General features: G+C 43.0%; 3 protein-coding genes across 6 annotated transcripts; 2 read left to right on the plus strand and 1 right to left on the minus strand.

Annotated features, from left to right (window-relative positions):
• Nucleotides 1–2,394: 2,394 nt before the first annotated feature.
• LOC120450155 (probable serine/threonine-protein kinase kinX) lies at nt 2,395–5,841 on the plus strand. 3 transcript variants are annotated; one of them, XM_039632997.1, is made up of 4 exons: nt 2,395–2,589; nt 2,700–3,017; nt 3,078–3,500; nt 3,564–5,841. In XM_039632997.1, the coding sequence occupies exons 2-4, from the start codon at nt 2,751–2,753 to the stop codon at nt 5,538–5,540; spliced, it is 2,667 nt and encodes an 888-aa protein (XP_039488931.1). In that variant the 5' UTR covers nt 2,395–2,589; nt 2,700–2,750; the 3' UTR covers nt 5,541–5,841. The 3 variants fall into 3 exon arrangements, with proteins under 3 accessions (XP_039488931.1, XP_039488929.1, XP_039488930.1); XM_039632995.1 differs by having other exon boundaries at nt 3,078–5,841; XM_039632996.1 differs by having other exon boundaries at nt 2,440–2,457; nt 3,078–5,841.
• Nucleotides 5,842–6,142: 301 nt separating this feature from the next.
• Nucleotides 6,143–10,266, minus strand: LOC120449831. Of its 2 annotated transcripts, none has more exons than XM_039632480.1 (3): nt 10,163–10,266; nt 7,781–7,952; nt 6,143–6,856 (listed from the first exon to the last, which is right to left on the minus strand). In XM_039632480.1, the coding sequence occupies exons 2-3, from the start codon at nt 7,853–7,855 to the stop codon at nt 6,332–6,334; spliced, it is 600 nt and encodes a 199-aa protein (XP_039488414.1). In that variant the 5' UTR covers nt 7,856–7,952; nt 10,163–10,266; the 3' UTR covers nt 6,143–6,331. The 2 variants fall into 2 exon arrangements, with proteins under 2 accessions (XP_039488414.1, XP_039488415.1); XM_039632481.1 differs by lacking the exon at nt 10,163–10,266 and adding an exon at nt 8,032–8,112.
• Nucleotides 10,267–10,699: 433 nt separating this feature from the next.
• On the plus strand, nt 10,700–12,287 carry LOC120448530. Its single transcript, XM_039630571.2, has 2 exons — nt 10,700–11,088; nt 11,155–12,287. Exons 1-2 carry the CDS (start codon nt 10,761–10,763, stop codon nt 12,285–12,287), a joined length of 1,461 nt encoding a protein of 486 aa, XP_039486505.1. The 5' UTR covers nt 10,700–10,760.
• The last annotated feature ends 5,333 nt before the right edge of the window (nt 12,288–17,620 follow it).

Here is a 17,620-nt window from a genome sequence, read left to right on the forward strand (position 1 = left end):
CCTACTATGTCTCATTGCTATGCCAGGAGCTCAGTTGGGTTACAAGATGAACAACTTGAGATAGTCATAATCAGATAGTCCAAATAAGCGGCTTTGATCAGCCGCCTTTGGTTTGTGCGAGTGGGTACAGCCATGACAACTAACTAGCGCCAGTCGATAAATAATTAATAAGAAGTGCCATAAATATTGGCCGTTTAAATAGCCATTTCCGATGCCATTGGCCTCTGCAGCTTTCGCTTTTTTCAGCTGTGGGTGTACGTGATTTTGATAGAACACAGGGGAGGGGGGAGGGTGCAGAGGGGAAACATGAAATTAGAAATTCATAATTGTCGCGTAATACGGCACCACAAAATACGTGGACTTCGATGACGACCCTCGTTCGCATGCGAAATGGTAGCAAACCATTCTAAATTGCTAATGCGCCTTAATAGGCTTCGCTTGTTTTGGGAGTTTCAAATGGGGTTTATTTTTGTTTTTTGAACTCCTTTTTTTTTAGTTTTTTTTTATGTTATGGGTGTGTGAAAGCTACTGCATGATGATATTTCGTTTGTTGCATAATCCTTCCACGCAAATCGCCCAGGGCCAAGCCAATGAACCCTGTCGAATTTTGGTTTGCCCATCTCTAGAAGAATCATGTAGCCTGATACCACAGCACCAAACTATAAAATTGCAATCTCACGTCGTCGCCGGGGCAATCTTTCGAGTGTAATCTGCTCTGCGGACTCGTGTCTTCGTCACCCAACTGCCATTCTGGATGTCTGCTAATGGATAAACAATTTCTCGGTAATAAAAGTTTGTCACCCAACTAACTGGCTTCTTTGGAAATACTTTGCAGCCGGAACTTAGGGATTCTCAAATGTCTATGAAGATATGGGTTTAAATGAAGGATTTAATTTTAATTAGATGGGAACCACTTCAAAAAGTTTCCTACCTTTTGGAAGTAAACATTTCATTAGTAGTAATTTATTGAGATGTTACAAGATCATGGTCATTACCATCATATTTCGTGGCGCTCTTCAGCTGGCTCTCCACTCAGGTTCCACACACAATTGAGTTCCACATGCGGCGGCACACTTTAAGCGCATGCGCGCCAAACTTACCGCCACGCACACCATTACACCAGCACACGGTGCGTATGCGCAATGTCACGTCTGCGGAGAAGAGCAGAGGGTTTCAGCTGTAAAGGTAATGGTGTGGTGTGCGATGGTGCTTGTAATTGAGTTGTTACTGTACCCACATAGTACGTAGTGCCCACCTTTCTTCGGGCTTCTCTGTGTGTGCGTGACTCTTTGGTTTCTCTGCCTTTTTGCATTCTTAATAAATCAACGCGAAGAATATATAAATTGGGCAGCTCGGTGGTCGGTGGCAGTTAGTATTTTCCAGCCAACGGTGCCTCACAGGTGTGCAAAGAGCCCGCAGTGCGAGTGCAAGCCCTGGTCTTACCCCAATTACATAGCCTGGATATCAAATTGGATTAAACCTATTTAACACTACCAACAGAAAAAAGAAAGAGCCGAAAGCCCAGAAAACGGATTAACGCATGTGTTTTTAGACAAAGTGTAACGAGCTGAGTGATATACAATATAGAGTGATCAGAACTGAACAATCTGTGTGTGAAAATGTGGAAAACGTTGTGCATGCTGCTTCTTTTGACGGCCACCTGCAGCGCAGGACCGCTGTCCGTCCACCAGGTGAGTGTGTTAGAGTCCAGTGGTCGGATATCCAAGCAGCAGACAGCTTGACCACAGCAGACCACTTCCGTTCGCCTTAACGGAAATGGGAAACTGTTAGTGAGTGGTTTGCGTTTGCCGGCCCGCCGAGCCATACGATGAAATCTTAATGGGACATGGCCTGGACTCACTCGCATTTGCATACCTGACTGACTGACGAATGCCTCCTCCACTTCTGCTACTTCTTTGGCCTGGCTTATTTGGTATGCCGGGCGTTTAGCCTTTTTTAACGGCCAAGACTCGAAGACAATTCGGTTCTATGGTATTTATAGGCACTGCAGGTGGCTTAATGACAGGTAGAAGCCGGCACAAAATTCACCAGAGAAATCACTGCAAAAGCTTCCAAGAATTTCCAGTACCATAATCTTTAAGTTTGCATTACTCATTGCGGGGGGAGATCCTTTTTCGGGAAAGGTCTACGTACAACTGAAAGTTTTTATTTTTGGCACCAACTCATTGAAATGCAAGGCCCAAAATAATAAGTTAATAACAAATCCATATGGCTAACATATTATGTGATAATATGTGAGCGTTCCATTCGAAAGTGACTTCAATTGCAGCGCGACCCATAAAAGGGCTGCAACAGGTGCGAACTGCACAGTGGGCTGGGCTTTAACTCACCTTTTTGATTGAAAACCATTCGTTTCGTTTCGTTTCGTTTCGATTCAATTTAATTTTCACTGGCCGCCTCGTAGACGAAAACTAGAACACAAGTGAAATTTTTCGGGTGCCTAGTTGATCGCAGAGTCACGTGCTCTATCACGCGATTATCCATGCGCATCACGTAGCTCGTTAGCCGAATGAATCGTACAGCTGGCTTGAAGATAGGATACGAAATCAGAATAGGATACCAGCCAGCGTAGATTTCAGAAACTAGATCGCACTATCCTCTATAAATGGATATAATAAATATTAACAAATTAAAGCTAATATAAAATGTTTATTTTTCTTTTTTCATAAATCGAACAGAAAAGAAAAGCGCCCGTGACGCGCGAGGAGCCTGTGCCAGCTGAGGTGGAAATGCCGGAACAGACCGAAACGGAGGATGAGTCGGCTCCAGCGGAAGCAGCTTCCCTGGGCACCCTCACCCTGCCCAGCAACGCCACCTCCATACGGTCGGACATCACGGATAACTTCTCGTGCGCCAACAAAACCTATGGCTACTATGCCGATGTGGAGAACGACTGCCAGATCTTCCACGTGTGCCTGCCGGTTACCTATGCCGATGGCAGGGAAAATACTTTCCGCTGGAGCTTCATCTGCCCCGAGGAGACCATCTTCAGTCAGGTGGGTGTTCCCTGAAAGCATCTGTTGATTTACTTAAAATATTTTGTACTTTTATCACAGGAATCGTTCACCTGCATGCGACGCGAGGACATGACCATTGAGTGCGAGGATAGCTCCAGATACTACGAACTAAATGGCAACTTTGGTGGTGCTGCGGAGGAGGAAAGCAAGCCCACTCCCGTTGAGAGTGAGGAGCCGGAGAAGGAGGAATCGGAGCCCGAAGCCGAACCCGAGCCCGTTGAGTCAGAGCCAGAGGTGCCGGCGGAACCAGAGGTCCAGACAGCCAAGCCCATGAAGCCAGTCAAGGCCCAAAAGCCCAAACCCAACCGAAGGAAGCCCCAGCCTCAGCGAAAGGTTCCAGTGGCGGTTACTGCTGCACCGGAGGTGCAAGCTGCTCCCGAGCCAGTTGCCCCCGTCGAAGTGGAGTCCAAGCCCATGAAGCCACAGAGATTCACCAGCAGACCCAACCAGGAGAGGCCGCAGGTGAAAAGACCTGCAATTGCTGCTCCACCCATGCGAAATGAGCTCTTTAATGGCATCCGAAAGCGTCCAGCAATCTTCAATAAGCCACCAACTACTGTGAAACCAGTGGAGGAAGTGGTGGAGAATGAACCGGCGGTCACAGAGGCAGTGGTTCAACTCAGTGAGCCCCAGCCCACACTGAAACTGCAGACCTTGTTCGCGGAACCGGAAGTTATTCCTGTGGCAGTCCAGGAGCCAGAAGTTCAGGCTTCCGAGCCAGCAGTGACTTTCGTTCAGCCAGAGCCCGTTGCTGAAGAGGTGGTACCTTCGGAGGTGGCTATTGATACCAGGATCGAGGATGTCAAGCCCATTGAAGCCATCGAGGAAATTCCGGCAGTCATAGTGGAAAGTCTAGATCAAACAATGCCCCAGGAAATTCAGAAAGCACCCGAAGCCCAGGAGGAAGCTAAGATAACTGAAGAGGCCAAGCCAGAAGAAGAGCTCAAGCCGGAAGAAGAGCCCAAACCAGAAGAAGATCCCAAGCCAGAAGAAGAGCCCAAGCCGGAAGAAGAAATTAAAGTGGAAGAAGAGCTCAAGCCGGAAGAAGAGCCCAAACCCGAAGAAGATCCCAAGCCAGAAGAAGCTGCTAAGCCGGAGGTGGAGCTCAAGCCCCAGGAAATCCAAGCCGAAGAAGAGCCTGAAGTGCCAGCCAAGGTGGAGGAGATCATTGAAGCTAAGCCCGATGTAATAAAATCGGAGCCAGCTATTATGGAGGCCAGCACCTCCAATGAGGAACCCTTGGTCAATCTGGAAGCTCTGGAGGCCGCTAAGCCAGCAGATGCCCCCGAGAGCATGGCAGCCACTCCCGAAATGGAACAGCACAGTCCTCTTGTGGAAGAAATCCTGGATAACACTCACGATGGAGAGGCGCAGGAGTCCCTGGGAGGCTTCAAGCCAGTGGATCCCGTGATGGCCGCCGAAGCGGAGCAGTTGATCACCGACTTTCTGAATACCCTGAAACAGAACGAAGAGAAACCAGAGACTGATTTGGCTGAGAGTATATTGCCGGTGAATAATGCAGATATGGCTGAAACTATATTGCCAGCGGATAATGCAGATGTGTCTATTGAGGAGGCCAAACTTCCGGAGCCCGAGGTCGTGGACAAGACTGCCTCAGTTGAGGAGCAGTTGTTGGAGGAAACCGAAGACAAGAAGAGCCAGAAGACCGAGATGATGCAGGACTCTCCGATCATCAACATTATGCAGGTGCAGCATATGCCCATGGACTATAGAATCCCAGTCCGGATAATTCCCGCGGAAATCCAGCCTGTTCCCGCCATCTCTGAGGAATCAGAGGTCGCTAAGGAAAGCGTTCCCGAAGTGCTACCCGAATCTGCCTTTGAGAAGGTCGAGGAAAGTGCTCCAGAAGAAGTTAAAGAAGAACTTGTCGATGCATCTCCTGAGGAAGTCAAAGAAATTCCTAGTGCAGAAATCCAGGAATCCCCTGAAGAGGAGCCCATAGAAATTTCTCCTGAAGAAATCAAGGAAAGCATTCCCGAGGAAATCAAGGAGACTGCGCCAGAGTCAGAGGCTGAGCTGGTGGCCACGCCCGAGCAGACTGCTTCCCACGACGATGACGCCCAGGAGAGTCTAGTCACAGCCGCCTACATGCCCTCCATTGAGGACATCGTGGAGCTGGTGAAAGAGCGCCTGGATCAGACGCCCAAGAAGGATCAGCTGGCTCCCATGGAGCTGATACTCACGCCCGGTGGTGATGAGCCCATGTCCTTGGTTCAGAGCAATCCAGATCAGTTGGAGCCGGAATCTCAGACCACGGAGGTGGCGGCGTCCACTGCCGAGCAGAAAGAGGAGGTCATCCTGCCCATTTACAAGCGCGTCTCCGCCGCCGAACCCGCCATGTCCAAGGTGCAAACGCTGCCCGTAACGGTGAGCAAAGTGGATACGGAAGCTCTGCCGGAAACTGAATCCCAGCCTGAAGTTCGGGAACCCAAGATGGACGCCCGCAAGCGACGTTTCCTGTTCCGCGCCGATGCCAGCTAAAAAGGAATATGGGGAGATATAGCGAGGAATAGATACCAATCCTGGCAAGGATTATTCTCCCACTTAGCCCGAACCGGAACCCCGTTCACCTCCTAGTTCCCAATACGCTATCCCACTCGTTTGCACCTAGGCAAGTTGTATTTAATAATTTTTTGATTTCCTAGTTTTATGGCCATTTCTCAAAGGATAATTGCGGACGAGCGTTGAAATTTAAGTTTAGAATTGTTGTTCCGACCAGTTAGAGAAACAAACTACAAAAAAAAATTGCAAAAAATCTTAAAATAAAAATATTAAAAATTAATTAATACAGTTGTTTGCCATAGGTGGGTAAAATAAGCAAATTATATTCTTTGTTCAGCTAATCAACTCCATCGTGCAGAGGTTTGAGTGTCCTGTGTGTTGCCTAATCGCATTCAATTTCTGAACGGTAGAGATGGTACGCTTAGAAACAACCTAAATAAAGTATAAATTAACTATGGTCAAATTATAGTAATTCCATAATCATAAAAAGTTTTTTGAAGCATTTTTAAGTATGTGCTTAAAAACAAAAGACTTAGGAAACGAACTGCGAAGGGTATTGCAACAGATTCAATAGTCAAACATACAATATTCGTAATTTATTATAGAAAATCGTTTACAAATCGCATTAACACTTAGGCTTTGGGTAATTAGCTGTATGAGGCAACTACCAGGTGAGAGAACCACAATTTACAGATACAGTGAACACTGGACGTTAAGTAACTAACACATCACAACACATTGACGTAGCCAACGCAGGATCACCAGGATAACTACGCCTCCGTTTCCTGCTCCAGTTCACCAGCCTGGATTTCCTCCGGCGTTCGCAGATCAATAGCGAACTTTTGCCGCGTGGGCGTAATAGTGTCGCTGGGCGTGGCATCGCCCTCCTCCTCACCGGCCGCCTCCTTCACCCGTCGCGAATAATCCTGAAAGGCGGCGGCCAGGGCAAAGGTCAACTTGCGCGCCATCGCACGACTGTCGCAAACGAAGGCGTGTACCTCAAAGGGATGCGGACTCGACTCGTCCTTCACCACGATCATGGCAAAGACCCTTGTGTAGACCAGGTCCTGTACGCCATACGATATCGTGTCGATCGGATAGCTCCAGTGATTGATGCTGGCCTTGGGCGAAATGATCTCTAGCTGGACACCGTCGGTGGACACCTTCAATTCGCAGTTGGGCAGCACCTTGTTGGGTGGCAGGTTCTTGGCCACGCCCACCATTATGTCCACCGGACGACGCGTGTACTTAATGCCCCACAAGCCACGTGCCACTTCGGAGCCAATGTATTTCACCTGCAGGAAGAAAATGTGTGCGTCATATTAATACGAGTTAAATATAAACCAGAAATATCACTATAGTATGCATGCTAAATGCCATTTATCGTTCTAGCTTTTATCGTTCCTGAGATCTAGACGTTCATACGGACAGATCAAGAATATATATACTTTATATGGCTGCAACATCTAGTGAAATGACATTTATCCAAAAAATTCACCATTCACTGCATAACCAAATATTATTCCTATTTTACGTGAGTAAGATAATATGTTTTCATGGATGATGTGGGATTATTCATCGGTGGCATTGGTTTCCGCTGGGCATGCGTTGCCGTTAGAGTCGCCTCATTTGCATCCGACCTGCGACCGGATGTCCACAGCCAAGCCAGAAAGCTGTTGCTGTTGCTGTTGCTCATGTGGTGCCACGGCCACGCCCCTTTCCCCTCACCGCCCCCAACTGAAGTTCAGCAGGGCGTGACGCATGCGTGTCTGGCTCTTTTTTTTGGCCATGTCTCTTGTGCGGGAGGTATTATGTTCATTTGTCTGCTTTTGTTCGTTTATGCACTCAGAAAAATGGTTCATTAAAAAATTAAGAGACATATTTGAACTGTGAGTATAGCCAAATCAAAAGTTCTAAGTAATGAGATTTATTTAAAGTATTTGAGTTTTCATAATAACAATTTATGTAACTATTCTAATCAAGATATATAAAGATAAATCTGAGCACACTTAATGCATTGAATTAAAATCATTTTGATAGTTAATTTTACAAATGAGTTAGCTCATTGAAATTAAATGTACCTAATACCACTTCATTTTTCTCCGTGTATTTTCGGTCACACACGTAAGAGGTATTTATGCGGATTGGTACCTGAACTTGCGCCACATATTTCACAGCATTTAAAATTTGAAAACGCATTTCGCAATGTGGACACTCACCTTGAACGTAATGGGCAAATCCTCCACATTGACCTGGCTGTCCAGATCGGTGGTGCTGCTGTTGTTAGAGGCCATTCTCTATTTGTATCTGTATCCGTATACGTATCTCGTCTATCGCCAAAGGTGCAAGCGAAGATCCGCCGTTGAACGCATTCACCGCATTCACAGCCAACTGAAAGGGCGCAAAAAACACGAGCTTGAGTAATGTTCCCATTAAATGTATCTGGGCGATATTTCAAGCGGTATCTTACGGAGTTCACGTCCACCGTTGCATTACCATATCTCTACCGTAATCGCTGAACTTTACATGGTGCACTTTTCTAAACCTATATATGTGAATATATATTTTTAGTCCGCTGAATATCGGTGGGTTCGAGTAATGGTTCTGTTTGGGCTTGTTGTTGCTGTCGCCGGTTACCGATTGCTACTGAGCTCGCGATCGGCGGCAAAAGGTGTCGCAAGTTGTGCCCCAGGTAGCTGCACTCCCCCTCTCACTCGCTCCCAATGCCACCTGGCCGCCCCTCCCTGCCCCTCCCACTCCAGCAGAGGTAAGCGGAAAAGAGCGCAGGCAAAACAAATGGGCCAAACAAAAGCAGTGCTCAGATAACTTTTTTCTCTCACGCGCTGTCGCTGCCTAAGCACACAAGCAACTGATATTAGAAGCCACAATCGGGCACTGAGAAAAATAAGTATTGAAAGGAAATAATTATTGCTTGAAGAGCCTAGTTATATATCTTAAGGATGAGTAAGTAATAATAGTAAAAATAGTCATCTATCTTATGGATTAATAATTTATATTATCATATTTTGTATTTGTAACAGTAATACTACATTTTTTCTTATGGAGCAATAAGTAATATTATTATTATATTTTGTATTTATAACAGTTGTTGATATACTACATTTTTTTTTAGTGGATCGACGGAAATACCCGCCAGTGGTCAAGCTTTTAAAATCTAGTCATAAAATAATTTAACTCATGTATGTTGTATGTTGCAACTGATAACCCAGTCAACGCCACTCAAGCAGGGTATTCGATCAGCAACTTGTTGAATCACTTTTTCCACACGCACTCTTTGCTGCACACTATTTATTAGAAATGCATTATTAATATTTCCTCACGCAGCCCGTTGACCACTTCAAATGCCCAACGAATGAATATAGGAGCACTATACCGGATATACATATGTACTATATATATACGTATGTAATACAATGGCCATGCTGCAATAGTTGCATGTCTGCCAATTAATGACCGACGAGGGAAACCGAATTAAAATCAAAACTGAAACGAATGGAAATAAATTCATTGCAATGCATTTCACCTGAGTGACGTCATTTGAGAGAGCGAGAGAGACAGAGAGAGAGGGGGAACTCTTTGTGCAACAATAATTTTTAGGCCTTTGTTCTATGGTAACTACAATTTTAATGCCAATGACCCAAGCGAATAACTAGTGACAATAGCCTGTAGTAGACACAAAACCCACGACTAATTGTGCGCTCTTCTAACGCCATTTACAAGATCCCTGATCCAGATTCCAGATTTTCACGAAAATCACGTTCATGGCTTTTGCATTTGATATATTACCACATTTGAAGCCCGCTGTTTTAGCCATTACAAAGTTCGCCACGCTATTCCAATTTATAGCAATATAAGTCTCCGCTTTACGCTCACTTTTGTAGTCTCCTTATCGATGTTTACTTTTGGGTTATGACCGAATGTTTAGTTTTGAAACTTGTTTGAAAAAGGTAAGCTATATATGTAAATATAAATATTAGTTCTATATTTTCTCCCCATCTTCGATAGTATCATTATACAACAAGCATAACAATAACAATAACAATAACAATATCAGCGACAGGTTCAATAGCACTCGCAGTCCAATTTAGATAATTTTCCACTGGACATTTCAGTTTAAGCGGTACGAGAGCCGGAAGCTGCTCATATGAGCATATCTCCTCTGTCCATATAATAGGTTTATCTTTTTTATCATAATTTGTTTACGGCCACTGCTGATGACTGTCATTTGTCGCACATATGTATAGATTTGCGTATGTGGAGCTCGCACTAATTCCCTTCCATTCACAATGACTAATTCTCCAAGTTTAGTTTCTTTTATTTACACATTATTCACTTTAATTTTATTTCAAGTTCCAATTGCCTGTTATCACACGGAGGAACATTTACCCATGTGTCTAATCTTATCACTCACTACTTCACGCACGCGGGGAATTCAGCGCAGGTAAAATAAGTAAAAGTCGTATTCGGTTTTTGGCCAAAAACGGTTATAAGGTCTCGTGTTGTACTAAATATGTAAACGGCATCAAAATAATTCCACTGATTTCCGAATTGATTATGGGGGGTAGTCACTTTGGAATTACCTATTTTGTGGTGGCTTTGTTTTCTTGTACACCTGTTTCGTCGGCCGGCAAACGCGCTACTAACGAAATGCCCAACGATCGTGTTCAGTGATGCCGCTTTAGCCATTATCACAATCTCGAAAAAGTTTTTAACTTTGCAAAGCTTGCTCCAACTACTTACTCATATTTGCTTTGATAATTTACTTATCAAAATATTTTATTTTTGCCTCATTCCCCTATTTATTTAAAACATTTGTTTTTGTTAAGCCATGACATCACTAGCAAGACCTTTTTTTCCCATCCAATACATAAACCACATTTGAGCTTCATTGCCATCGAGCTTTTTGTTCGATATAAAAAGGGTTTAAGCTATATAATATTAAAATAGGTTTATTAAAGAGTTTTAGGTATATAATATTTAAAGAGGTTTATTATCATAAACTTAAATATTGGAATGCCGCTAAAATGATTGTAATAAATAAATGGATCTATTTAAAAGCAGCGCTTCAAGAATTTCTTGTTTCCCAAGTTGTATCAAAAAGCATGCCAACTTTTTTATTTTAACTACAATTCTGGCTTCTTATTTTTCGTCTGTATATATTTTAAAACCGAGAAAATAATGAATTGCGATAGTATCCAGTGTTCTCCGCTGAAAACAAATTCGGTGGTCCAACGCAGCCTCGATACTCGACTTCATAGATCACAGGCAACGAAATGCCTTCAAATATTTTGCGTTCAAGTGGTAATGATTTGGATACTCATTCTGGATATCTGTCATGGAAACCCCTGTACTCGAAAGTACTGGTATTCTCTGGTGGAACGTTTTGTTTTAGCCGTGTTTGCTTTGAGTGCACTGCTGCATTTCGGAAAGTACATATGGTTATCTTTTACTGAAGATCAGGTGATCGGAACAGAGACCCAAAAGCGCCTGCTGGATGGAGAAGAAGGTAGGGTTTCTTTTTTCCTAAGGATTAGCAGTACCATCTTATAGCTAAGATTAAATTGTTCCTTAGACACCCCTTTTGGAACAATGTACGCAATTCCGGATCAAAAATCAGAAATCAACTTAATAAACAATCGCTGGCACGTATTATTCTATCAATGCGGGTATTCGGAAAACGAGAAACCGCCAATGCTGGAAAAAAAATCTTTCAATATCACTAGCGAATCTTGGGATGAACAGTTTTGTGATTATGAATACATTACTGATGATCGGAAGTTACCCGCTTTATTTAGGCGTGCTAAACGCAGACGCAACATAATAAATGAGTTAAAAAAAAAAGAGATGTGTCAAATACTGGAAAACTATAATAGAAAACTTATTAACGATTTTTTTCCACTTTCGGTAGACTGGTACATTCAAAATGCAAAGGTCGTTGAATCACACTGTCCGAGTCAATTATATGAATGTGTGACCAACTTAAGGTACTGGATATCCACGACCATATTGCATAGATTGGTCAAGGAGTTTGAGCATGTGGATAAGACATTTCAAGAACTGGGGTTCAGAAATCTTAAGATCGGAGAGTCAAGTCTGGAGATGCTACGATTGTTGGCCGAAGAAGAAGAGCGCTTCGTGGAGACCTGTATTCCCACGTTGTCCACGGTGTTGGCTTTTCTAAGCATCTCTGCCAACCAAAATAACCTGGTTAAGCGCATTAGGGAGCTAGCGAAGGGAGCCTACATGGCTACCTACCAATGGTGGTTTGTCCAAGGGCAGCACTTGCCTACAGATGCAGCCATTGTGTTCCACCTGTTTTGCGTCTACATGGATAGTCAATTGATGCCAACTCCGCTGGAAGGTGGACGAAGGCCTTTCTACTCCCGCTATGTGGTAAAAAGGGATACAGACCATCCATCCATCGAGGACATCGTGTCACGTGTGAACAACAGGGCCAACTGCGCCATCCTGGCCACTGGAAATCTGGAATCCGATCCCATGTTTAACTTTATCAGCGGAAAGGAGGTGCAGGATTGCCTATACGACAGAAACAATCTGTTCCACGTGATCCTCCAGTTTTTGATCTATTTGCGAGAACATCGGGGCTCCAATCTGGAAGGCGTGAGTCTGGGCAGGAATGGCATCAACATTTTGGATGTTATTGGAGACGAATCAATTCTCCGATATGATATCAATTTTAAGTAAACTGCAACTATTTTTTAAGTTTATTATGAAAACTACTATGATAACTAATACCACTGTACTTACTTGGGTTTGCTTTCAATCGATAGATGACAATTATGTTTATATATTTTGTAATTGTAATTTGTAATTTGTTGTACTAGCTTTTAAAAAGACCCCTTGTAACAGTCGATAGTCTCTATTGTAAAACCGATAGGGCGACATAAACATTATCGATATCAAATTGGTATTTTCTAACTGGCCGGGTGGTATTTTCGATCGCTGCGTCTGCAGTCACACTGACTCGGGAAAATAATTATTTATTAAAAATTCGTGGACCCGCGCTGTACATCTCTGTCTGTGCTGTGCCCTCCGCTTCGAGTGCGGCAAAAAGCAACCAAGAAGGCAGCCAATCGGTAATTTTCGGCGGTGTAGTGAGGAGATATACGAAAATCGCGGCCAGTGCACGTGCAATTGTGAATCGTTCTCGGTTTTCCCGACCCGCCCCCTTTCTTCTCTCGTCCATTGTGACTGTGCACAATTAACTTGCATACATACGTATATATACACACACTCTGTTTGTATGTATGCGTGCCACCCCCAATTGAGGCGGAAGCAGGGAAAAGCGAAGGAATTTCTGCAAAATCCAAGATAACTGTGCTATTTTCATAATTTTATTTTGCCAACATTTCACTCGTCACTTTGCGCTTGCAGCAACGAAACCAACAACGGCGAAAATCGGAAGTTATTTTCTTTTCTCTCTCCACTCTTTTATCGCAAAACGACAGCAACACTGCCCGTGCACCACCCTCCCCGCTCTCCCTCGCGTCCTTGTAAATACAGTGAATATCGGCTAGTCAGGAACAGAGAAAATACAAGAAAGCTTTGCATTTGAGTTGTTGATAAAAAGTTAATAGTCTTATCAAAACAAAGTTTAAAATACGGCAACCGCATTAGTACACGATATGAATACACATTTTGAAGTGGTTTCTTTGTCGTCTGTATTTTAATCAACGTCTAAGACCTAGGGTTATTAAATCGATATATGTACATATTTAAATTTAATTAATTTCCAAAAATGTGTGTTTTTAATTTTGCCTCTTCAATAGGAGTCGCGTTTTTGCTTGGGCACATCAACAACCAAAGAACCAACTTCCAGACATTTAGCTACGGTAAGTAAATTGCACATCTTATCATTTATACACCACCAATAAAATTCCAACTAAGGGGAGTCCTATTATTCTAGTATTGTTTTAACGTAATCTTAAAATTATCCGACGTAGGGAATTTCCCTGCAGCAGACGTGTAAAAGCACGTCTGTTATTGTCGCACGTGGGTCACCGAACTGGGCGGGTGGGCGTGGTCAGGTAGTGAGGCATATCTGCATTTCAACAATCGATCTTAATCTACGCTTCCCTTTGAGTTCCTTTCGTCTAGGACTTGTTATACTTGATTTATGGCCCCTTCCCGTGATTTCCCATCCTCGAAAACCGGTTGTTTCGACTTAATCATCGGTTCTCGCTGGTTATTTTATCAGAAAATCTTTCTGACTCACTGCAGTTGTTTAGATTACTGGCGTGGCAATCCCCGTTTTTTGTTTTTCTTTTTCCAGCAAAATAAATCGATTTGATATATTTTGTTTATTTATTTTATTTATATTTCGTTTTAAAAACAAACTAAACATGCAGTATAGCTGAGGGTTTATTTGTTGAAGCGTATTATTCTAAATTTCATTTTCCACAACTTGTATAGAGATTTTCACAACCCATTTAGCGATCACGCATTCATTTCACCATTTATTTGCGGCCTCCTCTAGTTTTGCATATGTTATTCGATTTTCTGTATAAATTAAACATTTTATGCGAGATTGTGAGTTGCAGCGATTTTCACTGTTGCATAAAGCCCGTGTATTTCTGGCCCTAATTAAATCACATTAAAAGCCTGCTCGGTGTGGCTGAAATAATTCGATATAAAGGTCAGAGCCCAGCACTCACCCAAGTGACTTTCCAACTCTTTTTGTTCTCGGTTCCCAGTTCATCAGCGAAAATTGAGTAAAATCGCGGAGGAGTGGAGTGAAGGAGGGGAAAATCAATATGTGCTAATATAATTTTGTGGCAAACAAATTAAAGCATACAAAACAGCACGTCGCTCTGCTCTGATTTATTTAGCTATATATACCCATATACCCATATTTATTCACTTGATTTGGTTCGGTTCATTTTCAGTGGTGAATATTTGAGCAGCAGCACTTTAATATTTGATACTGGCCAATTTGATTTGTGGGTAATGCACATTTACTACCGCCCGAACTGAAAATGGGGCGAAAAGTGGGTTATGTTTGCCCCGACCACCATATAAACCAGCATATAAATAACTGGCGTTGATTTACGACTGCAACTAAAGTAGGTTACCCTAGGTCCAGATAACTGCTACGTTTTACATCTCCAGCGATAGCGAATTCTAATCCCAAAGTTGGCTGTGTAACTGGCTTTCCAAGAGAAGCATCATGCACATGCGACCTTGACACGGTTTTCACTTGTTCTGCTGGAAAAAGGGTTTCCCATTTATACTGCCGTATCCATTGAAATTTGATTTCGCTATTTGTTTATCGACGCCACTTCATGCAAATTGCAGAAATTCAGTTGGATATATTTTTAGCTGACACATCCATGCAATGTTTGCAAATGCCCCTAGTGCATATATAGTATTCACCTCTCTGGCAGCCTGATGAAATTCTTTTGTATATTTTTCCCTCTGTTCGCCAAACACAACCAGGTTGAACCACCCAACACCCATCGCCCATTCCGGCTCTTACTTCGCCTTTCTCTGGGCCACGCCCCCTTTTTGCAGAGCACCTCCGTCCGCCTTCCGTTCCCGGAGGTCTGGAAAAAGAACCGGGTTAATCGTCGCCACGTTGTCGTCGTGGAGAACAAATGACTCTTTTTCGTTAGTGGGTCAACTGCCATTTTTGCCATTAAAATAATTATTTGATTGCCATTTTGCTTTTAAATGCAGTAACTTTGAGTTAGTGGAACGCATCGAGTAAATGAAATGTTTATTAATGTACATGGGAAATACCTACATAATGAGATCCATATACTCACCTCAGAAAGCTTTCAAACACTCATAATATATTAATGCTAAAATTCTTTTCAGTGCTGCACTTCAGCACTTACGTAGTAAGAGATTTGGCCAATCTCGAAATTACTTTAATTCCTGCTTAATAAATCGTTCCACAAATTGCTGATCAATAAATCAACAGTGCGTACAATTTGCGTTATCGCAGTGACTACTATTGAGTACTTTGTACAACATTCTGTGCCTAAGCGATCGATTTCCGCTTATCTCCAGTCGAATTATTTCTTATCACTGGGCCAAAATAAACTCTATGCTCCATTGTTGCAAAGTAAGCAAAGCCAAACTGGCTTAGTAACCCACATAAACACCACCGAATCCGAGTCCCAGTTGTCCGGGGGCAATTGGGCGAAGAATACCCGTTCGGTGCAACTGGAGCTGGAGAGGGCAATTAAAGCACCTGACCTAGAATATTTGTAGCCCAGTTTCGTCCGCCGAGAGTGCACATGTTTTACATGCCACGGCACACTCACATTCGGATGCTTAGATCTGGCAAACTCGTACTTTGAATCATTCAACTGTGAGCTGCATGTTAAATGGTTTGAATTAATTGCGTAGGCCACGCATGTCACGTGCACTTCACATAGGACTATATCTATATATATACTCGTATATATACACTCTCCCCTCTACACCCACAAAGTCCTTGGGCAAAGCCAAGCCCAGCCAAGCCGGAAATTTAAAGTAAACACTCCAAATATCCCTGTTCATATACGTTTATATGTGATTGTAGAGCACATCACGTCCGTTTGGAGCCGAGGCCAAAATGCAAGGCCTTAAAGTCAAGTTTTACTTTAACTGTCTTTAAAGGGAATTATTAAAGGCAGCTAAAATAGTGATTAGGCGTCGTTAAATGAAATTGACGAGACAGTCAAAGTATTTGTTATAAATCAAGTGATATTAATGGGATATTCCATTTGACTGTTTTTTTAATGCCACCAAGTAAAAGAGACGTGAGATTTCTAGGTATAAATAAGAGATAAAATATAGTACTTTTTAATAATAAATATTCTTCAAAGAACTTTGTAAGTATTAGAACCTGAAGAAGGTGAGATAAACTGCAAACTTTACAATACCCTTTAGTTTTTGACCAAGGGCTTTAAAATCAGTTACGTTCAAGCCACGTTTTAAACGTTTGCTTGATGGCCTGTGACAACACAAGTCGCCGTAGATGGCCAAATATTTGGTCATCCAACAGCCGAAAGAGACTTTGATATTTCATCAATGACTTGGCCACAATCAGTTGGTATTTGGCTTTGGGAACCTGTCCATCCACCCATCCGTTCGTTCGTCACATTTATGCGGAGCACGTTCGCCTATCGCGGACTGCCTGGAGGGGATTAAGAGCTCTCCGGGGCGAAGGTGGCTATCGCATCGTTTGGGTATTGGGTATCCACTCCACTATCAGCGGCAAGTGACACATTTTAAGCCAACGCCAGTTGACCACTTCGTTGCCCGGGCCAAAAACGCCTATCTGCCATTTGGTGCCAGTACCTGTGTGTTCAACAAAAGCCCGTGGAAACGAGTAAAGGCCAGGTAGGGCCATTTGGCCCAGGCACTTGAGCAGTGACCATTCGTGTGTGAACGGACGAGGTTTTCCGCACGCTCCTCCGCGATATATACAACCATATATACATATATATATTAAGATTTTCTTCAGATCGCATTCGCCACATGTAAGTTGTGATTCAGCTCATTTCCTTTCATTGCTCATTGTTGATTCTAGATTAATTCGCTTGCTGCGCACTGCACTTGTTCAATTGTAGTTTTGCTTGCAGATCTTTGTATATCAATAATACACTCGGGAAATATGCGATTTCATTCTCATTATTATGTTGAAGCTAAGTTATGTTTACCATGTTAAACAATGCTTAATATATATAATTTAATTTAGTATTGAGTGAGTTCATCTATAGCACAAATGTCTAGTGTTCTCGAAAGGTGTTTTTGTGTTCCGATTGAGTTATTAGTGTATATTTTTCCAAGCAGAACCGTCTAGACCGTGAAGGATACCCGATAATATTGTGTTTCTAATTTCGTGCAATTAAGCCACAGATTTCATCCAAGAATCAAGTTAAGTGCACCTGAGGGAAACCCTTTGTAATATCTGAGTATTTTCCTTTCTCGCTCGTTTAAATATTTAGCTGGCTTACTTAGTAGGCACATTGTATGCAGCGATGACTCCTGGTCTCGGCTGCTCATCCCGTCGATCCAAACCCACT

This window comes from Drosophila santomea, chromosome 3L (assembly GCF_016746245.2).
Source record: "Drosophila santomea strain STO CAGO 1482 chromosome 3L, Prin_Dsan_1.1, whole genome shotgun sequence".
NCBI classification, from domain to species: domain Eukaryota; kingdom Metazoa; phylum Arthropoda; class Insecta; order Diptera; family Drosophilidae; genus Drosophila; species Drosophila santomea.